Source organism: Lathamus discolor, chromosome 4, assembly GCF_037157495.1.
Source record: "Lathamus discolor isolate bLatDis1 chromosome 4, bLatDis1.hap1, whole genome shotgun sequence".
Taxonomy (NCBI): Eukaryota; Metazoa; Chordata; class Aves; order Psittaciformes; family Psittacidae; genus Lathamus; species Lathamus discolor.
The window spans coordinates 46,915,477-46,942,451 of NC_088887.1; the positions used below are offsets into that span (position 1 = coordinate 46,915,477).

The 26,975-nt window shown below is 40.6% G+C and overlaps 1 protein-coding gene across 3 annotated transcripts in view; it reads left to right on the plus strand.

The window, feature by feature from the left end:
* The first annotated feature begins 7,033 nt into the window (after nucleotides 1-7,033).
* The window catches only part of ADGRG2 (adhesion G protein-coupled receptor G2), a 61,774-nt gene continuing 41,832 nt past the window's right edge, over nucleotides 7,034-26,975 (plus strand). For 2 of the 3 annotated variants that reach the window (XM_065677349.1, XM_065677350.1), the window contains exons 1-3: nucleotides 7,035-7,366; nucleotides 16,222-16,340; nucleotides 23,599-24,216. In XM_065677349.1, coding sequence (XP_065533421.1) covers nucleotides 16,223-16,340; nucleotides 23,599-24,216 — 736 coding nt within the window. In that variant the 5' untranslated portion in view covers nucleotides 7,035-7,366; nucleotide 16,222. Of the gene's footprint in view, nucleotides 7,367-16,221; nucleotides 16,341-23,598; nucleotides 24,217-26,975 lie in introns of all 3 variants that reach the window. The other variant, XM_065677347.1, reaches the window with a different exon arrangement.

Sequence of the window (26,975 nt, forward strand, 5' to 3'; positions counted from 1 at the left end):
TAGTATCTGCTTCCAACCAGATGAAAGAATTGTTGAAACGTAGTTGACCTGTTGTCTAGCTGCACATAGCTTGTTCCAGAAGCTGCCACTTGAATAGCACTTGAAATTCCAGTCTTTGCCTCAGAAATTGTTTATTGTAAAGTCTACATACACTGAAGACTCTGGAAAGCTAGATATCTCCCTTGCTCCTTACTCCTGCAGAGTAGCAGCATTAAGTCAGTTTTATGACTTCTGTATGTATATAAACTTGCACTCCAGACAGAGCTGTGGAGGTTCTTCTGAGCTGAAAAATTTTCAGACTCCATTTTTCCTCCCCAATATTCTAGTGTGATTAAAAAGAAACTTTGTGAAACAGATTTATGCTGGTGTAAAATCAAAGGCAGTGTGGATTATCTGACCTTTCAGGAACTGTGTTCCTCACTTCCAAACCAGTACAATATTGAAAAATGGATAAGCTTGAATGATGAGTGTCATTAAAATAGAAAGAGTTGAAACCTCAGAAGAAAGGTCTTCCAGATGTATTGCAACCATTTGCTAAGGTCTTCCCCCACTCCCTGATTTGATCCTTTGTTATAAAGTGGGCAGAGTTCAACACTGCAAAATGGGAATAAATTATGAAGTTAAACTGGGGGAAGGAAGCTTCCTCTCCTTTCATGCATCAAAAGCAGGTTTTCTTCCTCGGTAATCCTCAAACCATGATGGCATCATACACTTTACTCTGCCTGCCCCACCATCTACCTCATATTTTACAGCTGAAATGCACATACTTTTTTTAAAAGATTCATCAAAGCCAAGAACAGAGTTTAGACAGGACAACTATGAACGCAAGTTTTCCTCTCAGGAAAAGAAGAAAAAAGTGCTGTCAGAGAAGAAATGACTTGGCATGAAAGCTAAAATCCTTTCCCTAGTACGTGAAAGATACACACTGCAGACCATACATTGGCAAAGTGTTCTCTGATTTAAAAAAGTAAAAAGAAAAAGATCTTTCTCTTGCTTTACAAGTTACATAGGCCTGCGAATCAACAGGGGTATAGTAACCTCCTTGCCTTTATTTTAGCAGTCCATGTTATGATCAAGGTCTTACTACAAGAAAGCATTTAATGTGGAGTCACCAGAGTCAGTGTAAACTTTCAGAGGTTAACAGAGCTTTTTTGTAAATTAAGTTTTAAAAAAAGAAAAGCAAAAATGTGAAATGTTCCCAGAATGAGAATTTGCCTGCCAAGATCCACACAGACCCATTTTTTTTTTTTTTATGGACAAGTTACAACTCTTTTAAAATGCTTTTTTAAATGGAAATACAAATGTTGGTACAATTTAAAATGAATGAGCTCCATAAATAGAGAATTGAAAGTTTTTATAGTCTTTTCCAGGTGTTCTCTTCAGAATTGTTTTCCTTGGCAACTCTTCCCTGTAGTTTCCCATAATGTTAATTAGCACCTTGGGCTGGGCTTTTGGGTATGTGAGCCTTTCATCACCTTCAAGTGTTTTACAGTTCGAAGACCATTGTGCTTTGCTTGGCCAAAGGTGTATTTTATGCAGAAGGAAAACAGAGGGTTAGCAGTAGTTCTCACAGCATCACAGACCAGCTGAGGCTGGAGGGCACCACTAGAGATCCTCCAGTCCAACCTCCTGCTCAGAGCAGGGACTGTTGTAGGAGGTTGCCCAGGACCAGAGGCCTTTGAATCTCTCCAAGCGTGGAGCCTACAAAACCTCGCTGGGCAACCTGCTCCAGTGATTGATCACCCTCATCATAAAGAAGGGTTTTTTAAGCTTAAATGGAATTTCTTGCATTTCAGTTTGTGTTCCATTCACTTTTAACTCCAACAGGTAACAATGAAGGCTCTCAAATCCAGAGAATGGAGTATGGCATAAAAACATATGCAGAGGATGAAGTATTGAAGGGCTAATCACCCAGCAGAGCTGGGTGCTTGTCCTGCTGCTACGAATCATAGAATACTTAGGGTTGGAAAGGAGCTTAAGATCATTTAGTTACAACCCCCCTGCTATGGGCAGGGATCTCACACTAAACCATGCCGCCCAAGGCTCTGTCCAACCCAGCCTTGAACACTGCCAGGGATGGAGCATTCACAACTTCCCTAGGCAACCCATTCCAGTGCCTCACCACCCACACAGTAAAGAATTTCTTCCTTATATCCAATCTAAACTTCCCCTGTTTAAGTTTTAACCCATTACCCCTTGTCTTATCACTACAATCCCTAACAAATAGTCCATCCCCAGCATCCCTATAGCCCCCTTCAGATATAACCATTCACTCTTCCTATTAGTAGCATTAATTTTTGCTAAACAAAACAGCATCAGAGATTTCTCTTTTCTTGTGGCCTGGGTACTGGACAAATCACCTCCCACCTTTATCCCATTTTGGACTGTAAATGCAATAGAGACACTGAGCTGGAATACAGTCTGCTATGACACGGCTGTGTCTGTAAGCAGGAGGACCTGCAACACGGAATTCAGTGGGACCAATAACATGGTGAACATAAATATTACTTGTCAGCAGTAATGACACAAGCCATAACTCTCTAAACATGTCTTCTTTTAAAAACTAGTGAAACACATATTTTGTTGGTGAGTAGAGGCTTAGAAGTTAACCAGAGAGATATAGTTTTTGTGGTTGTTGTTGTTGTTGTTATGGTTGTTATATATTGTTATTACTATATCATTCCTGGACCTTAGAGAAGACACTACATATTTCTCTTTTTATGAAGAAACGGCAACAGTCAAAAGAAAACCTTGCACTGGGTGTTGTACTTAGTATTTGACAACATGTGCAGAATCACAGCTGGATAGACTAAACCTTCTTATTTAATAATTACGTATCTAAGAGATTTCTTTTACATATTGGTTCACTTGACATTCAGCAAACACTGCTCATGGTATTCACACCTATATGCTACTTTCTGACAAAATAATATTAATAAGTAGTTATTCTATTAGAATGTAATTTTCAGGGATACACTGCTTTGCAACTGTCATCTGTATGTTTAATGTTAGATAAGTATATCTACTGCAAGGACTCTTTTGTAAGAGATGGACTCGTTCGTCAAGCACAAATTTGGAACAGATGCAGCCTCTTTTTCACAAACTGAACTCTCAACTTTGTGCTAAATATGTGCAGTTTTAAAATTAAAGATCCTCCTCCCTTGATATGTTTAACTCCTTTCAGCATCATAGCTAGTCTGTATCACTTCCTTATCCTAAAACTGCTCACTTGCTGTTTACATCTTTGCAATGTTGAAAGCAGAAAATAGACTGAAAGTCACAAATGATTTTATTTAATCTGCAGTGTTACTATCAGTTTAAAAAAACACCTATTTTTTTACCCAATAATCTGTAATTTACATGACTCATAACTAGTATATGAGATTATAGAACAGAACATGAGTGATTGGGGGGTGGGGGTTGTATTTATGTATTAAACAGAGAAGCGTAACCATTTTAACTGCTTTGCTGTACCCTCCCTGGAATTGACCATATACATAACACAGGGCAAAGCAACCTTCAATCCTGCACACTAGGAATAAGAAAGGAGCAGGGAGAAGCAAATACAGGGCAAAACTGTCCTGTCAAGCACCTATGAGAAACATCAGCATCATACTGTAAGTGAAAAGGCAAACAGACCTCACCTCTCCCCCCACCTCTCCTCTCCCCTTTCTCTTGACAATTACTTATGCTTTTTCCTACCGAGACATGAATTACATCATTAGAACATGTCCTATTTGGATACATAACTTATAAACACAAAATGAATACTGGAGTATGTCACAGTACTGGCTTACCTCCCTAGGAAACACGTATACACACACATACAAATAAAGAGTTTAAAGAAAAAAGAATAAATCCCAAACCAATTGAAAGCATAATAGGAAACTTTGGTTAAGGTGAAGTTAATGGAAATTGAGGCACTTGCTTTGTTGGAGTCATTGTTGGGGTTTTTACATTCAATTTTGTTGAACACAGGTGAAAGTAAAATTCTTGAATTGTCGAACCTTTTAAATCCAGTATTTCTCTGCTAGGAGGACACATAGCCAAACACATTAACACCAGTTTATGGTATCTGTACTCTCATTTTCAAGTTAGTCACCTTTTATCAGTAAGTTTCTGGAACTATAGCTTTATTCAAGGTATTATTAATATGATCATTTTGCCTGGGGAAAAAAGATCTGCCTCTTTCTCTCTAAGGGAGCATTATTCACTTAAACCTGCGTATGTCACCAGCTATTCCTACTAAACTAGTGTTCAGTATTGCACAAGCATAAAATAAAGGAGGCATTGAGCAACAGGAATTAAGACAACCCTTTTTTTTGGCATTTTCTCAAAAACATGACAGAACTACTGGGACTGAAAAGTTCTTTATCATTCAGTTATCCATGGTTGTTTCTCAGACCTGCTACAGTCTACGTTTTCTTGGTGAGTACATGGGAGTTCACCTTCCATGTGACACTGGCCAGATCCAGCATAGTCCTAGATATGTACTGGTATCTGAGTGAATGTACATAAATTTCAGGGACTTTCCCATCTAAGCACAGCTGTAAAGATGCACTTTGGGAATTAAGTTTTTTTACTTAGTCCTGTTTTTATGTCATTACCAACCAATCTGTTTCGTTTCTCTGTATGTTACTGGACACTACCCAGCTGTATGTAATTCATAGTTTAAATAAATAATTACAGATATAAATTAACCAGTGTTTTCCTTTTGTAAATTACACAGTATTTTCTCCTGGTAAATGAACTTGGTCTGACTGGAAAGGGACTAGGTATTTTGAGGCAATTCCCTTGCCTGCAGTTACATTTCAGTGCTTGAAAGTTCAGCAACTGGCTGATTTTAATCCAAAAAAACATATATGCCAGAGGTGTCAGGTGGACAAAGGCAGACTTCCATTTAGTTGTACACTGGTATCTAGTCACACAACAAGGAACACAGTGAGCTTACTAACCCTGCACTGCCAACATGTAACATGCCCAGGGGGAACCTTGGCTTTAGTTTCCAGCCTCATTCAACCTTTCAGCCTTTCTATTGAGACATCGCTAAGCCACATTTGTAAAGCACAGTGTTTGTGGATGCGTCACAACAACACTGATGTAGAACCACTGGGCGTGTCTTTTCACAGGCAAACAATATTCTCATATATCGCACCCCTAGCATTCAGGACAGTTTTTCTGTTCTTCTGTATTGACCTCAGACATCCAGATCAGAAGTGAAGGAGACATGATACTCACAGGCATTATAAGCTAGGAAGAGAACACCATTCGTGGTACTTAAACATTTGATGCAGTTAAAAATTTAAGATACCCACTAAGCAAGGCAAAGAAAGATAAATGCCTCCTGTTTTTTTTCCTGTATGAGGAACTGCAAAAGCACTGGCCTTTTGTTCCATTCACTAGATGCCAGCTCCAAAGCATCCAAAGACACCATCGATTGGGGCAATCCCAAGCACAAATACAGGCTAGGAAGTGAATGGATTGAGAGCAGACCTGAGGAGAAGGACTTGGAGGGCACCGGTTGATGAAAAAGCTCAACATGACCCAGCAGTGTGAGCTTGCGGCCCAGAAAGCTGTGTATTGGGCTGCACCAAAAGAAGCACCGCTAGCAGGTTGAAGGAGATGATTCTCCCCCTCTGCTCCACTCTCATGAGACCCCCCTGGAGGACTGTGTTCAGCTCTGAGGCCCCCAACAGAAGAATGACGTGGACCTGCTTGAGTGAGTCCAGAGGAGGGCCATGAAGATGATCATGGGATTGCAGCATCTCTCGTACAAAGACAGGCTGAGAGAATTGGGCTTGTTCAGCCTGGAGAAGAGAAGGGTCAGGGAAGACCTTAAAGCAGCCTTCCAGTACATAAAGGGAGCTTACAAGAAATCTGGAGAAGGACTTTTCACAAGGGCAAGCAGTGACAGGATAAGGCGTAATGGCTTTAAACTGAAAGAGGGGAGATTTAAATTAGACAGTAGGAAAAAGTTCTTCCCAGAGAGGGTGGTGAGGCACTCCCAGCCATAGACAGATGGGAGGTTGCCCAGAGAAGCTGTGGCTGCCCCATCCCGGCAGTGTTCCAGGCCACGTTGGACGGGGCTTTGAGCAACCTGGTCTAGTGGAAGGTGTCCCTGCCCATAGCAGGGGGCTTGGAACTTGATGAGCTTTAAGGTCCCTTCCAACCCAAACCATTCTATGATACTACAAGCAAACTAAAATAAGCCTCTTCAAGTAACCCCAGCTCTTCTTCATAGGTATTTGTCCATGAAATCCTGATCACCATATGCAATCATCCCACCCTGCAGCCTCAGGAAGACCTGCTGCCTGCAGTTTGTAGAATCTATCGCTGTCTTATCTTCAGTAACACCGAGGAGAGTCATTGCCTCAAGTTCCAGCCTTTCCCTCAGGATGTGTAGGCTGAACTGCTTTCCCCAGCTGTGCCCAGGTGCTAGGCTCTTCTCAGCAGAGCTGGTGACAAAAGCTCCAGCTCACAGAGAGCAGCTCCTACACATTTTGGTGTATCAAGCAATTAAAAAAAAAAAAAAAAAGTAAGTGAAAATGCTGCATTTTCATAATATGATTCATTACAAGCAATTAAAAAGTGGGAAGAGGGCCACAGTTTACTGCCATCCTGATGGCTAAGTGAAGTTCATTTGAACGGCAAGTAATCTGAACCAACTGTTGGTATGAATCCCAATCGAAATCGAATGAAGGCTGTTAATTCTGAAAAACAAACAAAAAAACTACATTAGGGCTTATTAAGTCTGCTTTACGGGCGAAGTAAGCTATGAAGAAAAAAGGCCGTTTTAACATTGAACACATTGCTCACCAAGGAGTTTAAAACAGTTTAACCCGACTGGTAATTCCTTCCTCCACCACCGAGTGCTGTGTCCAGCCACCAAGCGTCCCCACGTTCTCTCCCAATCTAGCCAACACCGCCCGCTGCCTTCGAGCTGCCCCCGGCCGGCCGCACGCCTCGGGGCTTGTCCCGCCAGGACCAGGGTCCCTATAGCGGGGCCGGCAGGCGGGGAGGTGCCCGCAGCCGCAGACCGCCGTCGGGCCCGCCTTGCCGAGTGGGTGCCGGGGCCGCCCCCAAGGCGACCCCGCCGGCCGGCGCCGCGCCGGGTTTCCTCTCGGCTTCTCGCAGCACCTCCCTCGCCTGCCTCCGCCCCCCAGAGCCGAGGCCGGCCGCCGCCTTCCGTGCGCCCAGCGCAGAGCGGGCAGGGCGCAGGGGAGGGAGGCGCAGGGCGGTCCCCCGGGGCCAGGTGAGCGGCTGCTCGGCTCGGGGGGGGCAGAGGCGGCGCGTCTGGAAGGCGCGGAGGGAGCGGTAAAGGCTGGGGCTCCGAAGGTGGGAGTCCGCCCTGCACTGCCGGGCTGAGGTGAGTGACTCTCCGGGGCTGCGCGGCGGAGGTGCGTGGCTCCCCGGGCTGAGGGCAGGGAGGTCCGGCGAGCAGCTAGCTGCGAAGCTGGCGGTGGCGGGCGGAGGAGGGCAGGTCGCGGAGCTTTGACCGCCGCAGCCAAGCCCCGCGGCTCCCGCTTAGTCACGTCCCCCTCACGGGTCCTCCTCGAGTGGCGCTTGTGGGTTTCGTCTGTCCGCAGGAAGCCCTGCCCGGGAGGGCCAAGGGAAGATCCCCCTCGCGAACGCTAGCCCTGCCGCTCGCTGCCGGAGCGGTTGTGGGTGGTAGCTGGGACCCGCCGCCGGGCCGGTGCGGGGTGTGCGGCCGCGGTGGGAGGCTGCGGGAGCACGTGGCTGAGTTCGTATGGAGGGGGGCTGCGCGTTTGACCAGGTCCGTTCCTCGGTGCTGCTGGTGGAAAGATTGCTTTCTGGGTTTCAGCCTTATTTTAAGCGCTTAATCAGAGGCGATAAGAATAAAAAAAAAAAAAACAAAAAAAAAAAACAAACAGTAACGCATTTAAACCGGCTTAAAAAGTGAACTGTTTTGTCTAACGCGGCTTAAGATGAAGAACTAAAACAGCGTCCCGTTGGGATACTGCCTTGCTAGGCTGGGCCAGGGTTTGCCCTCACATGTTTTCTGCGGGAGTGAGTGCTGAGAAGGTATTCAGCTCAAAAGTTTCTGCTGCTTTTCTTGTATATTCTGTAAGGTAATGCGTCACTGAAAGTAAAATGTCTTCGGAGTCACCTGTCGTGCACAAAAATTGGTGTAGGAGGTTTTCTGTCTTTTTATCTTGTCCTTTTCCACTGCCTAAGTGTACTGGAAGCATCCTTGCCTAGATGCGTTCAGTTTTGCTTTGCAAATATATAGGTTTTGTTATTCATGAGTGTTATAACAGGACTTAACTCTGTTGCTTTTACTGTGGGACTGTCTTGTATTGATTTATGCAGAAACGTTGAATAAATATTTGTAAACTAACTCATTAGCCTTCTAAAGGCATACCTGTCTAGCCAATTAAACATGCAGTTGTACAAGCCTGGGCTAGTTTTGGCTTACATGAAATCGGTTATAGTAATGCTGAAGACATGGTAGAATGAGCTTCGACATGAGCCAAAATAGAGTTTATGACCTCAGGCATGCAGCACTAAGTGTTACTCAGTCCCAGAGCAAATTAATTTTTGTCACTTGTGCTGGAAAAGTAGTTGGCATTATGTGTCTCAAAACACATTTCTCCCTTTTGCTTGCATAGGCTAACAGTGTACCTCGTCTTTAGAAGACAGCTGCTCAAGTTGATATTTATGTTCTCTAGCTTTAAGCTTGTGACTTTAGCCTTTCCTTCTTAAGCTGTAATGTATAATTCTGTAACTGTTTGCATGGGGCAAACAAGCAGGATTTGCTCCTCTGTTGGGTGACCGGAAATGTGTTTGGTAAATCGAACTAATGAACAGAAAACATTCTTGGTTTGGAGGGTCTCCAAGCACTTGTCTTAACTGAGGAAGCACACTTAGGACTTACTGATAAAGACAATCTATAAAGTGAAGTGCATTGAATGAAGATGCAGGGAAGAAATTACTTGCAAACAAAGTTTGCTCAGGTACAAGTTTGGGGCACAAAATTTTCTACTTACACTGCAAACTAGCATGATATTGCTGCCGTGGCAGTCAGACACTAAGTCTGTTATTGTATTAAGAATCCTTATTAATACTTAGTATCTTAAGGTAATCCTATAGATCAGATGGAGTTTGTGAGCATGTTTTTTTCTCTAAAATGCCTTCCAAATTTAATGTTAAAAACTTCTAATACATCAACAGAAATTGGCTCAGTTTAGAGCCAGATGGAGAGAGATAAAGGACTAAATTCCCATTCTTAAATTAATTGCTCAATTTATACAGTTTTTTGTGCTGTGAATCCTTTCAGTCAGGTCTTCCACTAATAACTGTAGAATGTTGGCAGACCGAGAAAGTTTTGGACTTCATGAGAGAGTAACTGTTGTTAAATTAGGACAATTTTTAGTTCTTAATGTGTAATATGATCAGTGGCCTTGGCAAACCCAGTAGAGCTTTAAAACCAATCACTACACTTCAGTCTGAAATGTTGTTTTCAGTTGAATAGTAGACTAGATTGTTCGAAAGCCAAAATCAGGGTAGCATATACCATTAGTCTCATTGACTTCAATGGAAGAATTGGCATGAAAAAGGCATGCTATTTGGCCTGAAATGTTAGCTTGCTGATAAATGCTGAGTGTAATAGTATTACTCTATCCAGGTTCAAGCAAAAGCTTTGCTCTTTTTTTTCAAATGCATGGATTTAGAGGATATTAGTTTGTTGCAGCACATTGGTAGGTGCTGCTCAGCTTGTGAACAAGAAAGGAACAGAGTGAATGATGCTTTTTAGGTAGGTGCTCATGATTATGAGAGTCTTATTCTTTCCAGTTGTAAATTCCTGATAGAGTTACAATTTGGAAAAGATCTATACTTGCTCTATGAACAGATAGGCTTGTGTAACTATATGGTAATTAATAAGGTCTCAATTATTTTGGGAGTCTTGCATTCCTTTTGTGCCAGAATACCTTTAATTAACTGTTGTTCAGGGAGGACAAAGGAACTTTTGTCGTAGACATTAAATCAAAGACAAAAAAAGAGATCTCAAACTCCTTCCTGCATGAATCACATGGATTTGTCTCCAGCTTGTATACCACACGTGCTCAGTCTGTGAGTGTTTCTTACATCAGCTTCAGGGCAGTTTTCCTCCAGGTAGTATGTAGTGGAACTAATATAAGATTTTGGAAGTGTAATTGCCAGCTAAAGTCCCAGCCTCAGCATTTTGTGTTTTTCTTATATCAAAGAGCACTGTAGCTCGTAAATCTATTTATTGTTCGACACAACAGCTGCTTTTCAGCTAGTGCCTTAGTAAAACAGTGATTTAGTTCTTCTAGGTCCTCTTCTGCTGAAATACAATGTTCTTAACATCTCAAGAGAAAAAGCTATAGTTTACAACATGATTTGCTTATTTTTGTTTGCTTTAAAAGAAAACTAGAATGTCAGTTATACTAGATAGACAGGGTACAGAAAATTAATGGTTGCCCAGACTACTTAACATACTTTTTAACTCCACTGAACTTAGGGTAAATGACTAGAACTTGTCACATTATTTCTGTTTTCTGAAATTTGCATTAAATTATTACTTCAGGTGATATTTTATCTGCCAAAAAAGAACAACCACTCAGAAACTGAGCACTGTGTATGTTGTCATTTATGGTGTTCTTTAAAGGAATCATTAAAGAATTAAGGCTTAAGAGATCCATCAGTAGGTTTGCCAGAAGCTGTCATGTTTTACAAGATGTGACACATATAGAAATGGTAGAACTAGCAACAAAATGAGTGATGTGAGAGTGCTGATTATAGAAACATTAATGTGCACGTGTAACAAAACCCAACATCATCTTGCTGATGTTTTTAGTTTTTAGTTTTTAGTGGTTTAGTTTTTAGTGGTTTAAATATTCTCTTTAAAATCCCTTTCATATTCTTTAGAGAAAAAAGTTACTATGGCTCTCTGCCTGGATTTGTTAGACATCTGGGGATGCCCAGTTTTGGATGTTGCCAAATTCCTGATTTCTGAGTTTCCAGCAGGACTTTGAATATCTTTGTTTCTTTTGCACCAAATTAATTATGGCCATAAACCGACTGAATAGGTTTCTGATAGTACTAGTCACTTCCTGTTTTGAAGTCTGTGGGAGTTAGTTCCATCATTACTTATTCGTAACATAATCCAAGTATTCATACAACTTGAATTAAAAAAAGCTTTCTTTTTTTTTTCCACGCTTACCTGTGTTTCAGCAAGTCAGCATTGTGGTTAGCGTGGCTTATTCGTAAGAAGGCTAATCACTTTTTTTATAGACGTGGTGGTGAAAGAAGCCATGTGGAGCATGCTTATAGAAAGTAAGTTTTCTGAGCTGATACATTCATGGAGACTGTACACGGAAGTGGTGCTGGTTTAAATAAATTATTAGGTTGCTTTGAAGTCTGTTGTGTGATGACTTTCAAGAATTCAAGAATGACTGCTGTTGACTAACTTGTTTCAGTTGTAGTGGTCTAACATGGGTTCTAGTCAGAATTTAGCTGCCTCATTTTCCCTGACAACTGATTATGGGGTTTATCCTTTCCCCTGTGCTCCATAGACTTACATTGTACCCTAAGGAAGAGCAGTGTTAAAAGAGGCCCAGAATACTGTTCTGTCATAACCCTGTTTCCTCAGATGTCTTAATAGAGGACCCCTAAATATTTGCCAAAGGATTGAGGTGCAAAAGTGACTGTATTTCCCTAGGGTTGTGATGCCGTATTCCTAATCATCCTGGAAGATGCTTGCTTCAGCTTTTCTATCTTTCAAAACAGATGAGCTTTATTTCTTTGGTACAAAGAAACTATTAATTTTGGTCATTGGGCTGTTGACTGCAACAGTATGAGAGGTTGTTTAGAAAAAAACTGCAACCAAACAAGAAACCTTCATCAAGTATTGTGCTTCTTGGCTTCCAGAGAAATTTTAACAGCTCCAAATGCAAGATCCAAAAGACCTGCTAAGTCCATAAAGTGAAGCTTAGGATGAAACCACAATATAATTTCTATTTCAGGGTGCTGCCAGGACATCATGGAAAGGGGAGTGGGGAAGGAAAGGCAGAAACAACTCCCTCCTCCCCTTCTCCCTTACGCTAAGATGAAATAAACTTTCATTTTTGAAAAGCAGGAAAATCGAAAGCATAAGCCAAACAGTCTTCCTTCAGGCATGTTTGACGCTCACTTGATTCCTTACAGCCTGCTTATATTGTTCACTGATTTCAATATTCCACTTAGAATTTCAATTTTCTATTTAGAAAAGTCTTTGTCCTTCCCTTTTTCTGCATCAAATTCAAGTCCTGTTACCAAATACAAAGGTTTTTGCAAAACTTTGTCTACTTTCTATGCTTATATCATTTTACACCCTTCCACATGCCTTTTACGTGCCTTAAGGCGCATGCTTAGCATTCATTTATTTTCTTTTTCTTTCTTACTTAAGCGTGGTCTTTATTGTACTTCCAGTCTTCTACTCTGCAGAGCACTCATTTTCTTACTTCCTCTCCATGAAGCCTGTATACCTCAAAACCACAAAGTAATATTAATAAAACTATAAACAACATGCTTGTAGTTGAAGTAAGCACACTTGTAACAAATGTAACTACTTTATTACATCTCTGCTTCTTACGCTTCGTAAGTATTTTGTAAACTCTTTGAAGTGTAAACTTGCTCATGTATTGTCACTGAAGGACTTTATAGTCTTCTCTAGATTTAATAGAGTGTGTGGATAATACTGTTCTTTTGTGGGAATATACAATGTGGAAGAGGGTTTCCTTGATGTAAAACTTTTATAAGAGCTAGAAAGAGGCCTCTTGCTCATCTCCCAGACGGTTGCTGGATATGAGGAGGTGAATCATTGCCAAACTGGTAAGAGGGAACAAAAACTTGCTTGAAATTGTCCTCTGTTCCATTTTTGCACTATATACAATGACACAAGTTGTAGTAAGAGGGAATTAAGTACCAGAAGTGCTTTTTGGCATTGAAGTGTCTAATCGGGAGTCATCCAATAGAATATTACAATCATGAATTTGCTTGTACAAACCTTAATTATTAAGCTTACACTTTTATGTGAATCTAAGGTGAGATCTATGAGTTGAACTGAGGGAGGACCTCGGCTTGCACAGCTTGGTATTTACAATGTAAAATAAAATTGAGTCTTTCTGATACCAGTATCCTGAAGCAGTTGAAATACTGTTGAAAGTTGAAATGGATTTCTGGGAGAGTTTTTCCTCCTGTTTATTTCTGTTAAGAACTGAACCATTGAGCTATGAGTTTAGCAGAAGGCTGATGCCTAAGTGGCTTGTTGCTCTCTGTAAGCCAGTTTATTAAAAGCTGAAATGTTTAGTATCTTTCAAAACAGTAAAGATTTGTCAGGAGGACGTGTTTGTAAGTTCCTTGAACTGGCGTCCCACACTGCCATTGTGGTCTTAGAAAAAGCTGGTGTTCTGCATAAAATGACTGTATAGGACACAGTATGCTTGTTTTTACATCCCTTGATAAACACTGGAGAAAATTAACAAAAACCAAGCTATTATCAGACCGTAATAATCCTATTACTGTCTTCTGGAAAAACGCATTAAAAAAACCCCTGTGGAACAACATTCTTAAATCAACGGTGCTACTTCTGCTGTTAAGTCAGTGAACACAGTATGTGCCAGGATTCACAGTGACGTAAGACTTTCCAACATAAGTGTCCTCCCTATTACATCTGACTTGCTTCAGCCAAAATTTAAAAATAAAATAAAAACTTTACTAGGTTTTAGTTCCAGTCTGGAAAATACAAGGGTGTGATGGAAGAAGTCTGCAGTCTTGCATTTCTGAAAGTAATTAAAGGCATCAAGAAGTTTTCATGCTTGGGCAGTACAATTTTTCTCTTGCTCTTTTCTGCCTTTAATCACCTGGTATAGATTTGAATAGTGCAGACTGTCACAGAACAACAGCCAGAAGCTTACCATTCACTATTACCCTCCTCCTCCGAAGGAAATTCTATAAATTTATTGGGCACAAGTACTGAAGTAGACAGAATGAGCCCCAGACTATGGATGAAGTAAGTGTGACTTGAAAAAAGCTTGCTGCTTGGTTAGCTGACTAAACAACCTTATCAAAACATGATTTTTAGGCATTCAGGAGAAGCAAGCTGAAGACAAATTTGGATGTGTTTCCTGTGAATCTTTAGCAAGCTAGCCTGCCTTTAAAATTTCTTGCTTTTTTTGTTTGGTTGGTTAGTTGATTTTGGTCTGTTCCTGCATAGGTTTGTGTGTATTAGCTACGTCCACTGTTTTTATTTTTTGTTAGCTTTAGGATGCTTGATTTTCAAATTGGTTTTATCAGCAGCCTTTCTTCTTACTGGTTAACACCCATGCAGATGTTAGTCAATTTGACAATTGCCTTAGTGTATTTAGATTTTAAATGTAGCATCCAAAATCTGCAGAGAGGAAGCAGTATGTGTCAGCATCCAGATTAGTCTGTTTCAGTGCAATCACAATGTTCGTATTTTTCTGTAATTATTGAAAACACTGTCTGGTAATGGTGTTACAGTGCTCTTAATTTTTCAGAAGCCTTTGCTTTGTTTTCTGTTATGTTATTGTAGGTGTATAATTTTTGTGTGTGTACATTTAATCAGTTTCCAGAATGTCAGTTACCTAGTAAGTAGTGATATGACAAGGGGTAATGGCTTTAAACTGAAAGAAGGTAGATTTAGATTGGATATAACGTACAAGTGATTTACTGTGAGGGTAGTGAGGCACTGGAACAAGTTGTCCAGATGCCCCAAGTTGTAGATGCCTGATTCCTGGAACTGATCAAGGCCAGGCTGGACAGGGTTTTGAGCAACCTGATCTAGTGGAAGGTGTCCCTGCCTATGGAAGGAGGGGTTGGAAGTAGATGATCTTTAAGGCATTTCTAACCCAAACCGTTCTGTGATTCAGTGACCTTTAGGTGCCCCAAGAAACTGGGCTTATTTTATAAACCCAGGTGGAAGGCAGAAGGGATGAAGTCTCTGCTTCTGTAACCATCCTCGAAGGGGACTGCATGGTACAGTCCAGAAACCTGGACTGCTTTCCAGCTGTGCACACACTGGTGACATATCCTGAAACAGTTCACAATTTAGACTCGCTGAAAAGAAGGAGACCTATTATAGCCTGGTATAGCATGTGCAAAAATGCAGTCAAGTTTGCAAGCAGTATGAATGCTAAAATACACTCATATATGCATCAAACATGATGGTAAAGTTAAACTTCTGGTGTCATGCAGGATTCTTCTGTGTACCATAAAGCTGATAAAAAATACATAAAGTTTATTGCTTTGCATTTGTTTCAAGAACCAATTATAGAATCACTTGTAACCTATATATCTCTAAACATTTTTGTTTAAGAAATAATGCATGCATAAAGCACACTTCACGTAACATTTCTTTTAACATATAAAATCAAAAGATGTACTTTTTTTGAAAAGATTTCTTTAAAAAAGAAGTGTGCAATTTCATAAAACTTAATCTTTTATAGTAGGAGGTATATTCTTTTTCCACCACCAAGTCCCATTACTCCCATTCGGTACCCATCACTAGGAAGAAATGTGAACAAATCACGATTTCATTATACTGTCCATGAACTTGCTGCCCACAGTGACTTGAGGCATTTCTCATTTTTTTTGCTTCTTTCCTTGAGAATGAGATGATGATTGGGAACCAGTCTCTTGCTTCTTCCTTAGGAGTTCACTATGCTGCTATTAAAATGTCAGGTGATAGAACTTTCTGGGTAGGGGACTGAAGAGATGCTTTGTGTATACTGACTGAGATTATTGAAGCTTTTGGATAATACCTCCAAGCTTGCTGTCTGGCTGCTTTCGGTTGGTTTTGTTTTTATTTTTCCTGTGTGTGGGTCTTTTGTGGTTGTTGCTTGTTTGTTTGTCTTTCAAATGTTGAAAGCCTTATTTGTGCAAGGACTTAATGGCTGTGCGCTGATGTATTTGTGAGACTATGGAGAATTAGATCTTGAGTAGGTTTGTTTCATTTTGTTTTTTGCTTTAAGCAAACAGCTCTTTCTTTCTCAGCAATTTGGCAATATACAAGGTATCTGTGCATTTCTGTATGCTGTATACCCAATAGTGTAACAGGGTTGGAAAGATTTACACTCTTGGGTTGGAAACATAATTTATCATAATATCTGTACACTTGCACTTTTTTTTAGTCACTGTGTTTTGTTGTTTGGTTTTTGTGTTTTTTTTTCCTTTTAGAATGGCTGCCTGGGGAAAAGAGCACGGCTGCATTCACAGAATACAGGACATTTTCTTGAGATTCAGGATTGTTCTAGCAATTCTTTTACTTCATTTGTTCCTGGCTACAGCAGGCAAAGGTAAGACATTCTTTCCTCATTTATCTAGTGTTGATGTTCCAAATAAATAGCATTAGACCTGATGAATAGGAACAGGCAAGTTTCTGCCCCCTTGAAATCAAGAGGAAAAACTGCCATTAACAAGCAATAAACCACTTTGTATTTAACACTTTGGAAATACAAACCCTATGCTTAGCGTATTTGTTTTCATAAAAAATCACCAGTGGTACTTCTTTTCGGCTATGGATGAGGACAAGACGTAAACCCAATACGTAATAACAAGGAAAATTACTTTCTAGCTATTTTTGAACTAGAAGCGTTACTATTTTCACAACGTGGTGTTAAATCTGTCACAGTGTTCTTACACGAACACCACAAGATCTTTTGAACTTCAGTCTACATGGTGCGTGTATGAGCACAGAACATCTCCTGCACTGCTCTTGGTTGTGCTGAATATGGCTAGGGAAAGGATAGAAAGATCCAAAACGTGTAACAGAAATGGTGCATTTGATTTTGACAGTCTGCTCTTTATATAACAGTAAATGAAAAATAAATTCTTACGGTTCTTGTACAAATTGGGTAACTGACGTGGTGCTGCTTTCATATGAAGTACAGAAGAATACGCAATTTGTGGTTTATTCATGGCTATTCTGTAAGCTGGCAGATGCAAGTCTACTGTCTACTACCGCTCTGGACCTCAACTGATATAGATTTACAATTTACATTTGCAAATGACAATTTACATTTACAATTTACATTTGCAAACAACAACTGTGCTTGTCATTTGTAAAACTTCCTTATGTCAATGCTGTGTAATACATTCATCATGTTAGTAATGTGCATGGAACATTAAAAAAATCAGAGGTGTTTTTTTCCATGTTCTTAATGGATATTTTAGAAACTGCTTCCTGTGTCATGGCGCATTATTTTGGCTCCAGAAGGTCAGAGTTTCTTGCAGTTTAAATGTGCTTAGTAAGTATGCCTGCTTAATGACATTGTACTAGCAATGAAATTTCATACATTTACAGACTAGATTAATTCTGATTCTAGTTCTCCAAATGTAGTAATTTTCATAAAATGAAGCTTTTATTGAGACACAGGTTGACATTCAGGTGACAAACCAGTTATTATGATGGTGAGGTTTTAAGCTTGTGTACTTTGAATAGCAAAAAGGGCAGGGCTGCTCAGCAGATGGTTGAATGTTCTCTCCCCACCTAAGGTGCAAAAGTATGTTTGTGTTCTCCAGGAAATATGAAGAAAGAGGAACTGCCTGTATTCTTTCTGATATTTAGGACACTGAATAATGGGATGTGGTTTATTCGCATATCCAAATAGAAGTGTCAATGAAGAGGAGGACTGAAACTCATTTTGAGGAAACAGTTCTTAGCTTTAGATTTCCAAAGCAATCAGCAGGATCAAGTGACCCATATGTAGAAAGCTTAGAGTTTTAAAATTTTTATAAAGAACTGTCACGAGGTCTAGGCAGAATACATGAGCCTACAAGGTTCTTGTGATGTCATTTTAGTGGACTGTAGTAAACCAAATGTGTTACAGGTAGCAAGCACTTGATAGAAATTGACTGTTGTTGCAGATTGTGAAGCCAGATTGTGAAGACACATAAACTTGTGACGATTTTTGTTCAAGAGAATACTCAGCTGTATTAATGCTCAACTATGCTGGTACAATAGCTATTAGTAATGTAAGGAAAACAACAGCGCTGCTTATGTCCTGGGGGAATCTGCTTCTGTATGTCTAATTCTTACTACCTGTGGTTGGCTGTCTCTTGTAAAAATACCAATTATCACTATCCAAATATGTTTGAAAAAAATTACATTTTTTGGTTTATATTTCCATTACCTTGTCATTCTGAGAAAGTTTATTTTCAGTGTTTGAAAGTAGGTGCATACATTTCAGGGTTTCTCTTAGGGCTTAAGAGAACATTAAGTGGATACTGTTAGTGAGGGTAAAAACCCCAGTTCCTGCATCTATTAGAGATAAAAATACTAAGAAGGAACAACTTGTATTTCTGAAAGAGTTTAAGTGCCTGACTACAGCAAATGACATTGAAAAGTCAGCCCGTGATTACAACTGCGTGGAGTTTCCCTGGAGATGTTTTGAGCATTCCTTCTACTATGCTGTGTTTCTGGTCTGTGGTGATAAACATGGCTGGGTTTCTGAGTGTGATTTCTGTCGTCTGAACCCAAAGGAAATAATTGTAAGCCAGAAATGCCACTGTCAGAGCACAGCCAGTTGTAGCTCCTCCGTTTTATAGTCGAGGGCGTGTTGCAGACCACAGCTACCATTACGAGAGAAAATAAGTGATGATTAACAGAACTTCCAAAAGCGTTAAAGTAATGTCATCTCCTGCTTATGTTGCATCCACCCACGTATCAGACTTACTCAAGATGGTGATGATAATTAATTTCCAACTAATTCAGTGCTGTACTGCATGCGTTCCACTTAGAAAATGCATTTCAGTGTTCCATGGTTATGATTTACTTTGTGCTTTTCAGCATTCTTTGGGTAGACAAACCATATAAAATTTTCCAAGCCTTTCTTATAATAATTCAGGTAGTATTGGTATCTATTCTATTGACTTTGGCACCCCTTTTGGCACTTTTTGTTTTTTAACTATTTACAGCAAAGTAGGCCAGACTTTCCAGTTTCCAGAAGGGTAGATCTCTTTAAGTAAACTCTTTTATTAGTTTAAATTAATTTGTTGGGCTTTGCATTCTGATCAACAGCAGTCTTTTTGAGTGATATAAAGCAGACTAGGAGAATCATCAGCAGGATTGATCTCATTTTATGTTATTTTTGCTGGTTACCTGCTGTAAGAGTTTTCACCTGCAAGTTCATGTCCACTCTGACTTCCTTGACAACTTCATAGTGTTAGCTCCCCTAAAGAATGTAACAGGTTTTTGCAGCCCTTTAGTTGATTCACTATTGGCACATAAGCACTGTTTTTAATCAATCGTAGAGCCATTTTCATGTTTAACATGAAATCAAGCCTCTCAGAACTCATTCACTTCCAAAATCAAGTCTGCTGATGGTACCTCAAGTCTTGATTGACATTTTTGCTCAGGAATGGATTTACAGTCTTCTGATCTGGGTAGTTAACAATGACTTCAAGTTTTGAAGCTATGTCAGGAAACCTCCCTAGCCACTTTGGCCATCCCTGCATGCTCAAGACAGGAATTTTGGAGGGTATATGAGTCACGCACTCATTTACACCGAATGACTGAATTCATGTTGTAGTTTTGGGCATGGAGGAAGTAATTCTACTGCTTGCTGTTAGGTTAAGTACGTTTTTCTTCTCCATTGCCATAAAATCATGCTAGGTATTACCTTGCAATTCAAAATCCGCTGCCTGCTAGTTAGGATTTTCACCTAATTTAGCCTGTACCCTGAGAGTTTTTTTGTTTGGTCTAGAGCCTTCTATGGCACTTTCATGATGTATGTTGAACTTCAAGAATGATTCAGGGTTGTGAAAGATGCCTACAGGTTTCTGCTAGTTAACACCACAAAGAGAGTCAAAGCTATAGTATGCAACAAGCGTAGTTATTAATGACTTTCCATGAAATTGGATTGATTTATGTGTCAAACTTTTTCTGGTGGCTTGTACCTATTAAGCTGCACTTGGAAGTTAGGAACCTCCTGATTTGATTTGTTGGTATTGAAAAAGGAATTTGAAAGTGCTCTTGTCAAGACACAGATGAGTCAGAATTGGCCTGATGAAAGCTGGTGCTCTGGTTGGTTGCAGATATCACAGAAGAGCGAGCTGTGACCTTGAAAGTTAGCTAGGACTATGACTGTAACCCACCTTGGGAAAAAAACCCAACACCAAAAACTGATCCAAGTGCCTGGAAATTTGTCTTTCAGTGGGGAGCCAATGGAAGAGATTTCCTCCTGTATTGACTGATCTTTTCCTGCTAATTTCTAATTTTCTAATGTCTAATTTTCCTGCTAATTTTCTAATCCTGACCAATCATTATTAATCACCTACCTCCTCTGCAGGGTACATGAAAGCTCTGCAATATTGATAAATAAATGCCTCCTAAAGGTGTTAGTAATGGGTTCTCTTGTGTTGGATGAGTATCTACAAAGCTGTTTCATTTTTCTGTACTTACATCTCATGCGCTGTAGGAGTTTTTCTTAGATCGGATGTATTTAGTTGCTGATGGGTGCACCTGTCGTGGTTTAAAGTGAGCAATCATGATAGTGATTATATTGTCGGAATGTGCATTTTTCCACAAAATAAGAGTTGACTCCAAAGAGCTTACACTTATAGCCGCAAAAGCCTATACTTCCCTCAGTGGGACAGTAGAGGAAATGAGGCACCTACCAAAACTTAACAAATACGATCAAGTTCCAGTGTTTGGGGTATTCTCTGGCAGTGCTTATTTACCAGCATTGACAGAGCCTGAAACCTTGTTTTCAACTGTTTTAACTGTTTAACTAAAACCTTGTTTTAACTGTTGTTAGCACCTTAAATTTTATTTACTCTCACAGTTGAATTCTGAGTTGCTGTCACCTCAATGCCTCAGTAGGCTAGCAATTGACAGACCAGGTGTCTCTGCAAGTAAATGCCCTGGTAGAGAACAGGAATGGGAGCTGGATGGGATTAAATTCAAAATATACCAAAACACATTTTCTGAAAGTTACTTAAAACTAATTCTCTTCTAGAATATGGCTGGTTTCTACCTTTCTTGCTGAAACTCTGCTGCTATGCAGCACGGGATTTAAGAATCTCAGGGCTGGAAAAAAATATTAAATAATCGCATCATTGTATGATTTGGGTTAGAAGGGATCCTAAAGATCATCTAGTTCCAAGTCCCTACCGCAGGCAGGGACACCTTCCACTAGAGCAGGTTGCTGAAAGCCCCATCCAACCTGGCCTTGAACACTGTCAGGGATGGGGCAGCCACAGCTTCTCTGGGAAGTTATTCCCCCATAGTAAAGAACTTCCTTATAGAATCATAGAATAGACAGGGTTGGAAAGGACCTTAAGATCATCTAGTTCCAACCCCCCTGCCATGGGCAGGGACACCTCACACTCAGCCATGTCACCCAAGGCTCTGTCCAACCCGGCCTTGAACACTGCCAGGGATGGAGCATTCACAACCTCCCTGGGCAACCCATTCCAGTGCCTCACCCCCCTCACAGTAAAGAACTTCTTCCTTATATCCAATCTAAACTTCCCCTGTTTAAGTTTTAACCCATTACCCCTTGTCCTGTCACTACAGTCCCTAATGAAGAGTCCCTCCCCAGCATCCCTATAGCCGTTCTTCAGACACTGGAAGGCTGCTATGAGGTCCCCACGCAGCCTTCTCTTCTCCAGGCTGAACAGCCCGAACTTCCTCAGCCTATCTTCATACAGGAGGTGCTCCAGTCCCCTGATCATCCTCGTGGGCCTTCTCTGGAGTTGTTCCAACAGTTCCATGTCCTTTTGATGTTGAGGACACTAGAACCTAGTCTAAATCTACCCTCTCTCACTGTAAAGCTGTTATCCCTTGTCCTATCTCTACTTGCCCTTCTAAGTCTCTCTCCAGATTTCTTGTAGGCCCCTTTAGGTACTGGAAGGTTGCTATAAGGTGTCTGTGGAGCTTTCTCTTCTCCAGGCTGAACAAGCCCTGTAGGAGTTTTTCTTAGATTCGATTCTCTCAGCCTGTGTTCTTAGAAGAGGTGCTCTGGCCCTCTGATCATCTTCGTGGCCCTTGCTCCAGTGGGTCCATGTCCCTCTTGTGCGGAGGACTCCAGAGCTGCACACAGTACTCCAGGTTGGGTCTCACGAGAGTGGAGCAGAGGGGCAGAATTACCTCCCTTCATCTTCTGGCCATGCTTCTTTTGGTGCAGTCCATGGCATGATTGGCTTTCTGGGCTGCAGGTGCACATTGCTAGGTTACATTGAGCTTCTCATCAACCAATACTCCAAGTCCTTCTCCTCAGGGCTGCTTTCAATCCAGTTTCTGTATTTGTGCTTGGGATTGCCCTCACCCAGGTGCAGGAACTCGCACTCGGCCTCATTGAACTTCATAATGTTTGCACAGGGCCCCCTCTCAATCCTGTCAAAGCTGCTCCGGATGGCACCTCTTCCCTCCAGGGTGTTGACTGCACCACAGAGCTTGGTGTTGTCAGCAAACTTGCTGAGGGTGCACTCAATCCCACTGTCAGTGTTGCTGACAAAGATGTTAAACAGCACCGGTCCCAATACCGACCACCAAGGAACGCCACTCGTCACTGATCTCCACTTGAACATCAAGCTGTTTGCTAAAATTCTTTGAGTGCAACCATCCAGCCAATTCCTTACCCACTGAGTCATCTATCCATTAAATCCATGCTGCTGCAGTTTAGAGAAAAGGATGTCATGTGGGACAGTGTCAAATGCTTTGCACAAGTCCAAGGAGATAATGCCCGTCACTCTTCCCTTATCCACCAGCACTGTAACCCTGTCATAGAAGGCCACCAAATATTTCAGGCACAGTTTGCCATTAGTGAAGCCGTGTTGGCTGTCACCAGTCATGTCCTCATTTTTCATGTGCCTTAGAAGAGCTTCCAGAAGGTTATGCTCCATGATCCTGCTGGGCACAGAGGTGGGATTAACTGACCTATTTCCCTGGGTCTTCTTTTTTTCCTTTTTTAAAAATGCATGATATTGTTCGGAGAAGGAGAATGGAAGCCTGGGACATGAGAAGGCAGAAGGGCTATATTCTCTTCTAGCACTGTTTCTGTATTTTATTCAGTATCTATTAAATGCAAAATACCTGTGCAGTCCTGGAAATAGGAACCAGGAACTGTGATTCTCTTTTTGCCTGCCCCTTGTCATCTGTGTGCTTCCCTAGATAGACATTTTCTTTTTGATCAGGGGTTGGTTTACATGACGCCAGGTCTGCTGGCAACATATGGGGTACACCTGTCTCAAAGTGGGAGAAGGATCTTTGCACAGGAGTTGGCAGGGTTCATTAGAAGAGCTTTAAACTAAATTTGAAGGGGGAAAGGGATAAAGCTTATCTAGCTAGAGATGAGCCTGGGGGCAGCATGCCAATGTTTGAGGGATGGTGTGCTAGCGAGGTCAGTCAGTGTGCCGTCTTCTGGAGGCAGAGGATGAAAATCCATTCGGCAGCAAAGAGGCAAGGGTTGTTGATGTGTTAGAAACCATGGATGTGGTTTTGAAAACTCCCAGGTAAATGCCTAGCAAAGTTACTATACGGAAGAGTGACATTCATGTACAAGATCCTTTTTAAAAATAAATCATTTTACAAATCACCTTTTCTTTGTTTAGATCAGGAGGATTTCCTAGGACGATACAAAGCCGTCTTTAAGACTGCATGTGAAGATCCTTGGATTATGTCACCAAGAATTTCTCTGCGTCCCTTGAAAGAATTCATTGTCTGTGTGCACCTCAAGCTGTATTCCTCAGATAGTCCCTGGACAGCATACGTATACATTCAAGAAACACCTCACACAAATCTCTCTGTGGATAAATACGATCTTGGACTTACAGGAGATCATGGTAAATTGAGGATATGGTTGTTTGGAAATGAAATAAATACAACAGTGGAACTTCATGAAAACACTTGGAACCAAATATGTATCCAGTGGAAAAGTGAAGATAAGGAGATGAAGTTATTCATAAATGGAACAAAGAAAGAAAACAAAAAACTAACTGGGAAATTTAATTTCCCTGGAAAAGGGCAGTTCTTACTTGGCTGTTCAAAGGTGCCGGGTACAGCTGTGTCACCTAACCTGGGTGTGACTGGGGAGCTGTACATGTTCAGAATGTGGGATCGAGCAAATATAAAACAATCTCTGGACTGTGAAGATAGCGGTGTTATACGCTGGAGAAAGGAGGATTGGGTCTATAACAAGACAGTAGAAGAGGATAACTCTTTGCCATGTGGTAAGTACCAGTGCACCCCTGTTTTTAAAATAGTATTTTTGTCAAAAGTTGATCTGAATGTGTTTAACATTTGTCTTCCAGGTTTTGCAGACTTTTTGCCTATTAGTAATTTCTAGCTAAATGCTTAATGAGATCATGTGAGGATCTTCAGCTTTCACCAGCTTTTATCCAAATGTCTAAGGCATAGCAGCAGTCCTTCAAACACTTTCCACTTGCTTCAACTTTTGTGTCTGTCTACTGTCCATGTAATGGCAATGAGAGCACAATGCAGCCAACCAAAACTCGGAGTATTAGAGCCTTTTATCAATGTCACCTTAAAATGTTTAAATTGCACACCTTCAGTTCGGGGAATAAACATAGAGGAAAGCATTGCTTGTCCTCATTCTGCACTTCTGCTGAGCCAGAACTTCAACAAATGCAACTTTTCATTGCTTCACTGGCGCATTACACCATCTTCAGCTAGTATGGTCTACATCTGTAAAGATTACTGTAAGCTCTGATTTCTTTTTGTTTCTATATCAGTAATGTCTTCCTTTATTAAAATGGCAAAATGGTTTCTCACACATTGCTCAAAATTCCTCTCTGCCCTGAAAAGAACCATAAAAATCTTTAAACCAAACCAAGATTTTTGAGAAATTGAGCTAAAGCAATAGAATAATCTTCTTTCTAGCTTTCCCTATCATATCTGTTGACAAGAAAGACAAATTTGATCCCTCCCTAGCTTGATTAAAGTTTATCAAACACAGTAAATGGTATTATCACCAAAGTCCTTCAGAGATTTTAAGGTGACTACCATAATTGGTTCCTAAAATTCTTATATAGGATAGAAGCTTCAGTTAAACTGCGGTGCCAGTCTTAGTCCTTATCACTTTTATCCTTAAAAATTGTACCTATCTCTTTTGTGCAGACTAAAAAATATCTTTTAGCTGTGTAATGTTAGAATCACTGCCTGACCAGGTAGATTAAAAGTGTCTTAATAAGGGCATTAAAATGAGGTTACCTTATTAAAATAAGGTTTTTCTGGGAGAGAAAGAAATCTGTCCGCCAGACCAGGTCTCAGGGAGAATTCCTCTAGCGCTAGGTCACAGTGAATGAAATGACTTTGCTGGCCTGATGCTTTAGTTGGGAGCACATAGTCTCTACTGCGTTGCGTGGTTTGGGAGAGGAGCTGAAGACAGGTTGTCTTCAGTTTTGCTCATGTATGACTGTGTTTGAAGGAATACAGTCATAGGGCTGAAAAGGAGAACATTCTGCCTACCAGACAAAAGTTTGGTATAAAGAAAGTCTGAGAGACATCTGCCTGAATAGTGGGTTATATGTTAGTCAGAGTGGTGCATCTGATTATCTTTCACTGGGCACAGAAAGGATAGCCTTCTTGGTTTTAGTTCTAACCCTTTCTGCCCTGAATATAGAGCATGACAGCTTGGTTAGGCAGTGCGCAACTCCAGCCCCACCTGATTTATGATCTTAATATTAGTGATTTAAGGTCTTGTGGAATCCTTTGTCTGTCTGCAAGAATTCTCTAGCACTGGAGTGTGTAAGATGCATGCTTTCCAAAGCTCAAATTCAGCTTGAACTATGCTGATAGAGGTTTGTTTTGGTACAGAGGCCATCTCTACTGCCAAACGTGTTATCTCCTCTAGATAACTTGGAAGAAAAACAACATTTTGAAGAAAAGTTCACTGGATTTTTTTGTAACAGTATATTTGCCTACTTTAGCTGATTGCTCTCCCCCTCCAAATCAGCCAGTGAAATGCATATATTTAGCAAATATCAGTTCAACAATTAAACAAAGCCAAAGCATTGACAGTAGGAGCATATCGTAGTCAGTGCCTGGCAATTTTAATATGATAGTTGTACTAGTTTTACATTCTGATTTCTTTGTATAAACTCCTCTGTACACCTGTGTAAAAATTATCTGATCTTGGAGGCTTCTCTATTTGTGAAAACAGAAGGATTTTGAGTAGTAAGTCTTCAAGAAGATCTGATTTTGCACCCACAAAGAACATAATTGGCAAAGGGCTAAAGCTTGGGAAAAGCTACGCCTCCTGTGCCAAAAGGTGCAAAGAAGTGGTTTGTTACTGCTGTAATTGTGCTGGAGGACAAGTTTAAAAATTTTTTTACAATTACTTGGTTGGCATTTTTTGCCTTCATAAAACAACAGTTTGTAAAATATTTAGTCAAAGGTTACTGTGATTTCTCCTTCGCTTAATCACCCAGAATCTTTGTGATTGTAAACCACTAGCTAATTGGTGTCTCACAGGCAGCAGTTCACTAAATGGATGCTCTCCACTAAGAAATCTAGGTTGACTTAACATCATGTTAGTTTATGTTTCCTTACCTCCTTTTCCCACGTTTCTTTGACTCTTCAGATTCTTCTGATTTTATTATTTATTTTTATAATACTTACTCAGATTACCAAAAATGTGTATTTAGTTTTTTCTTAACCATGTGAGATCTAATAAGGACCAGAATCCCAATTCTGGTAAGATTTACATATTTGCTTAGCACTTAATGGCATGCTTAACTTTAACCAAGTATCTCTTCCCCAGAAGCAGATGGTATTACCTTTGCAGTAGCTTTGTAACTTCTGTGTCTGAAGGTTTGCAAGAAAGGACATAAATTACTGCTTCCCAGTTTGTGATGAGAGCTCATCACATTTCTTGGACAAATGGAATTTAGCAGTAGCAAACCTTCAGGTCTGAGTTGGAGATGCGACTCTGCTTCTTTCAACTAACGCAGTCTTCTGGTTCTCCTCT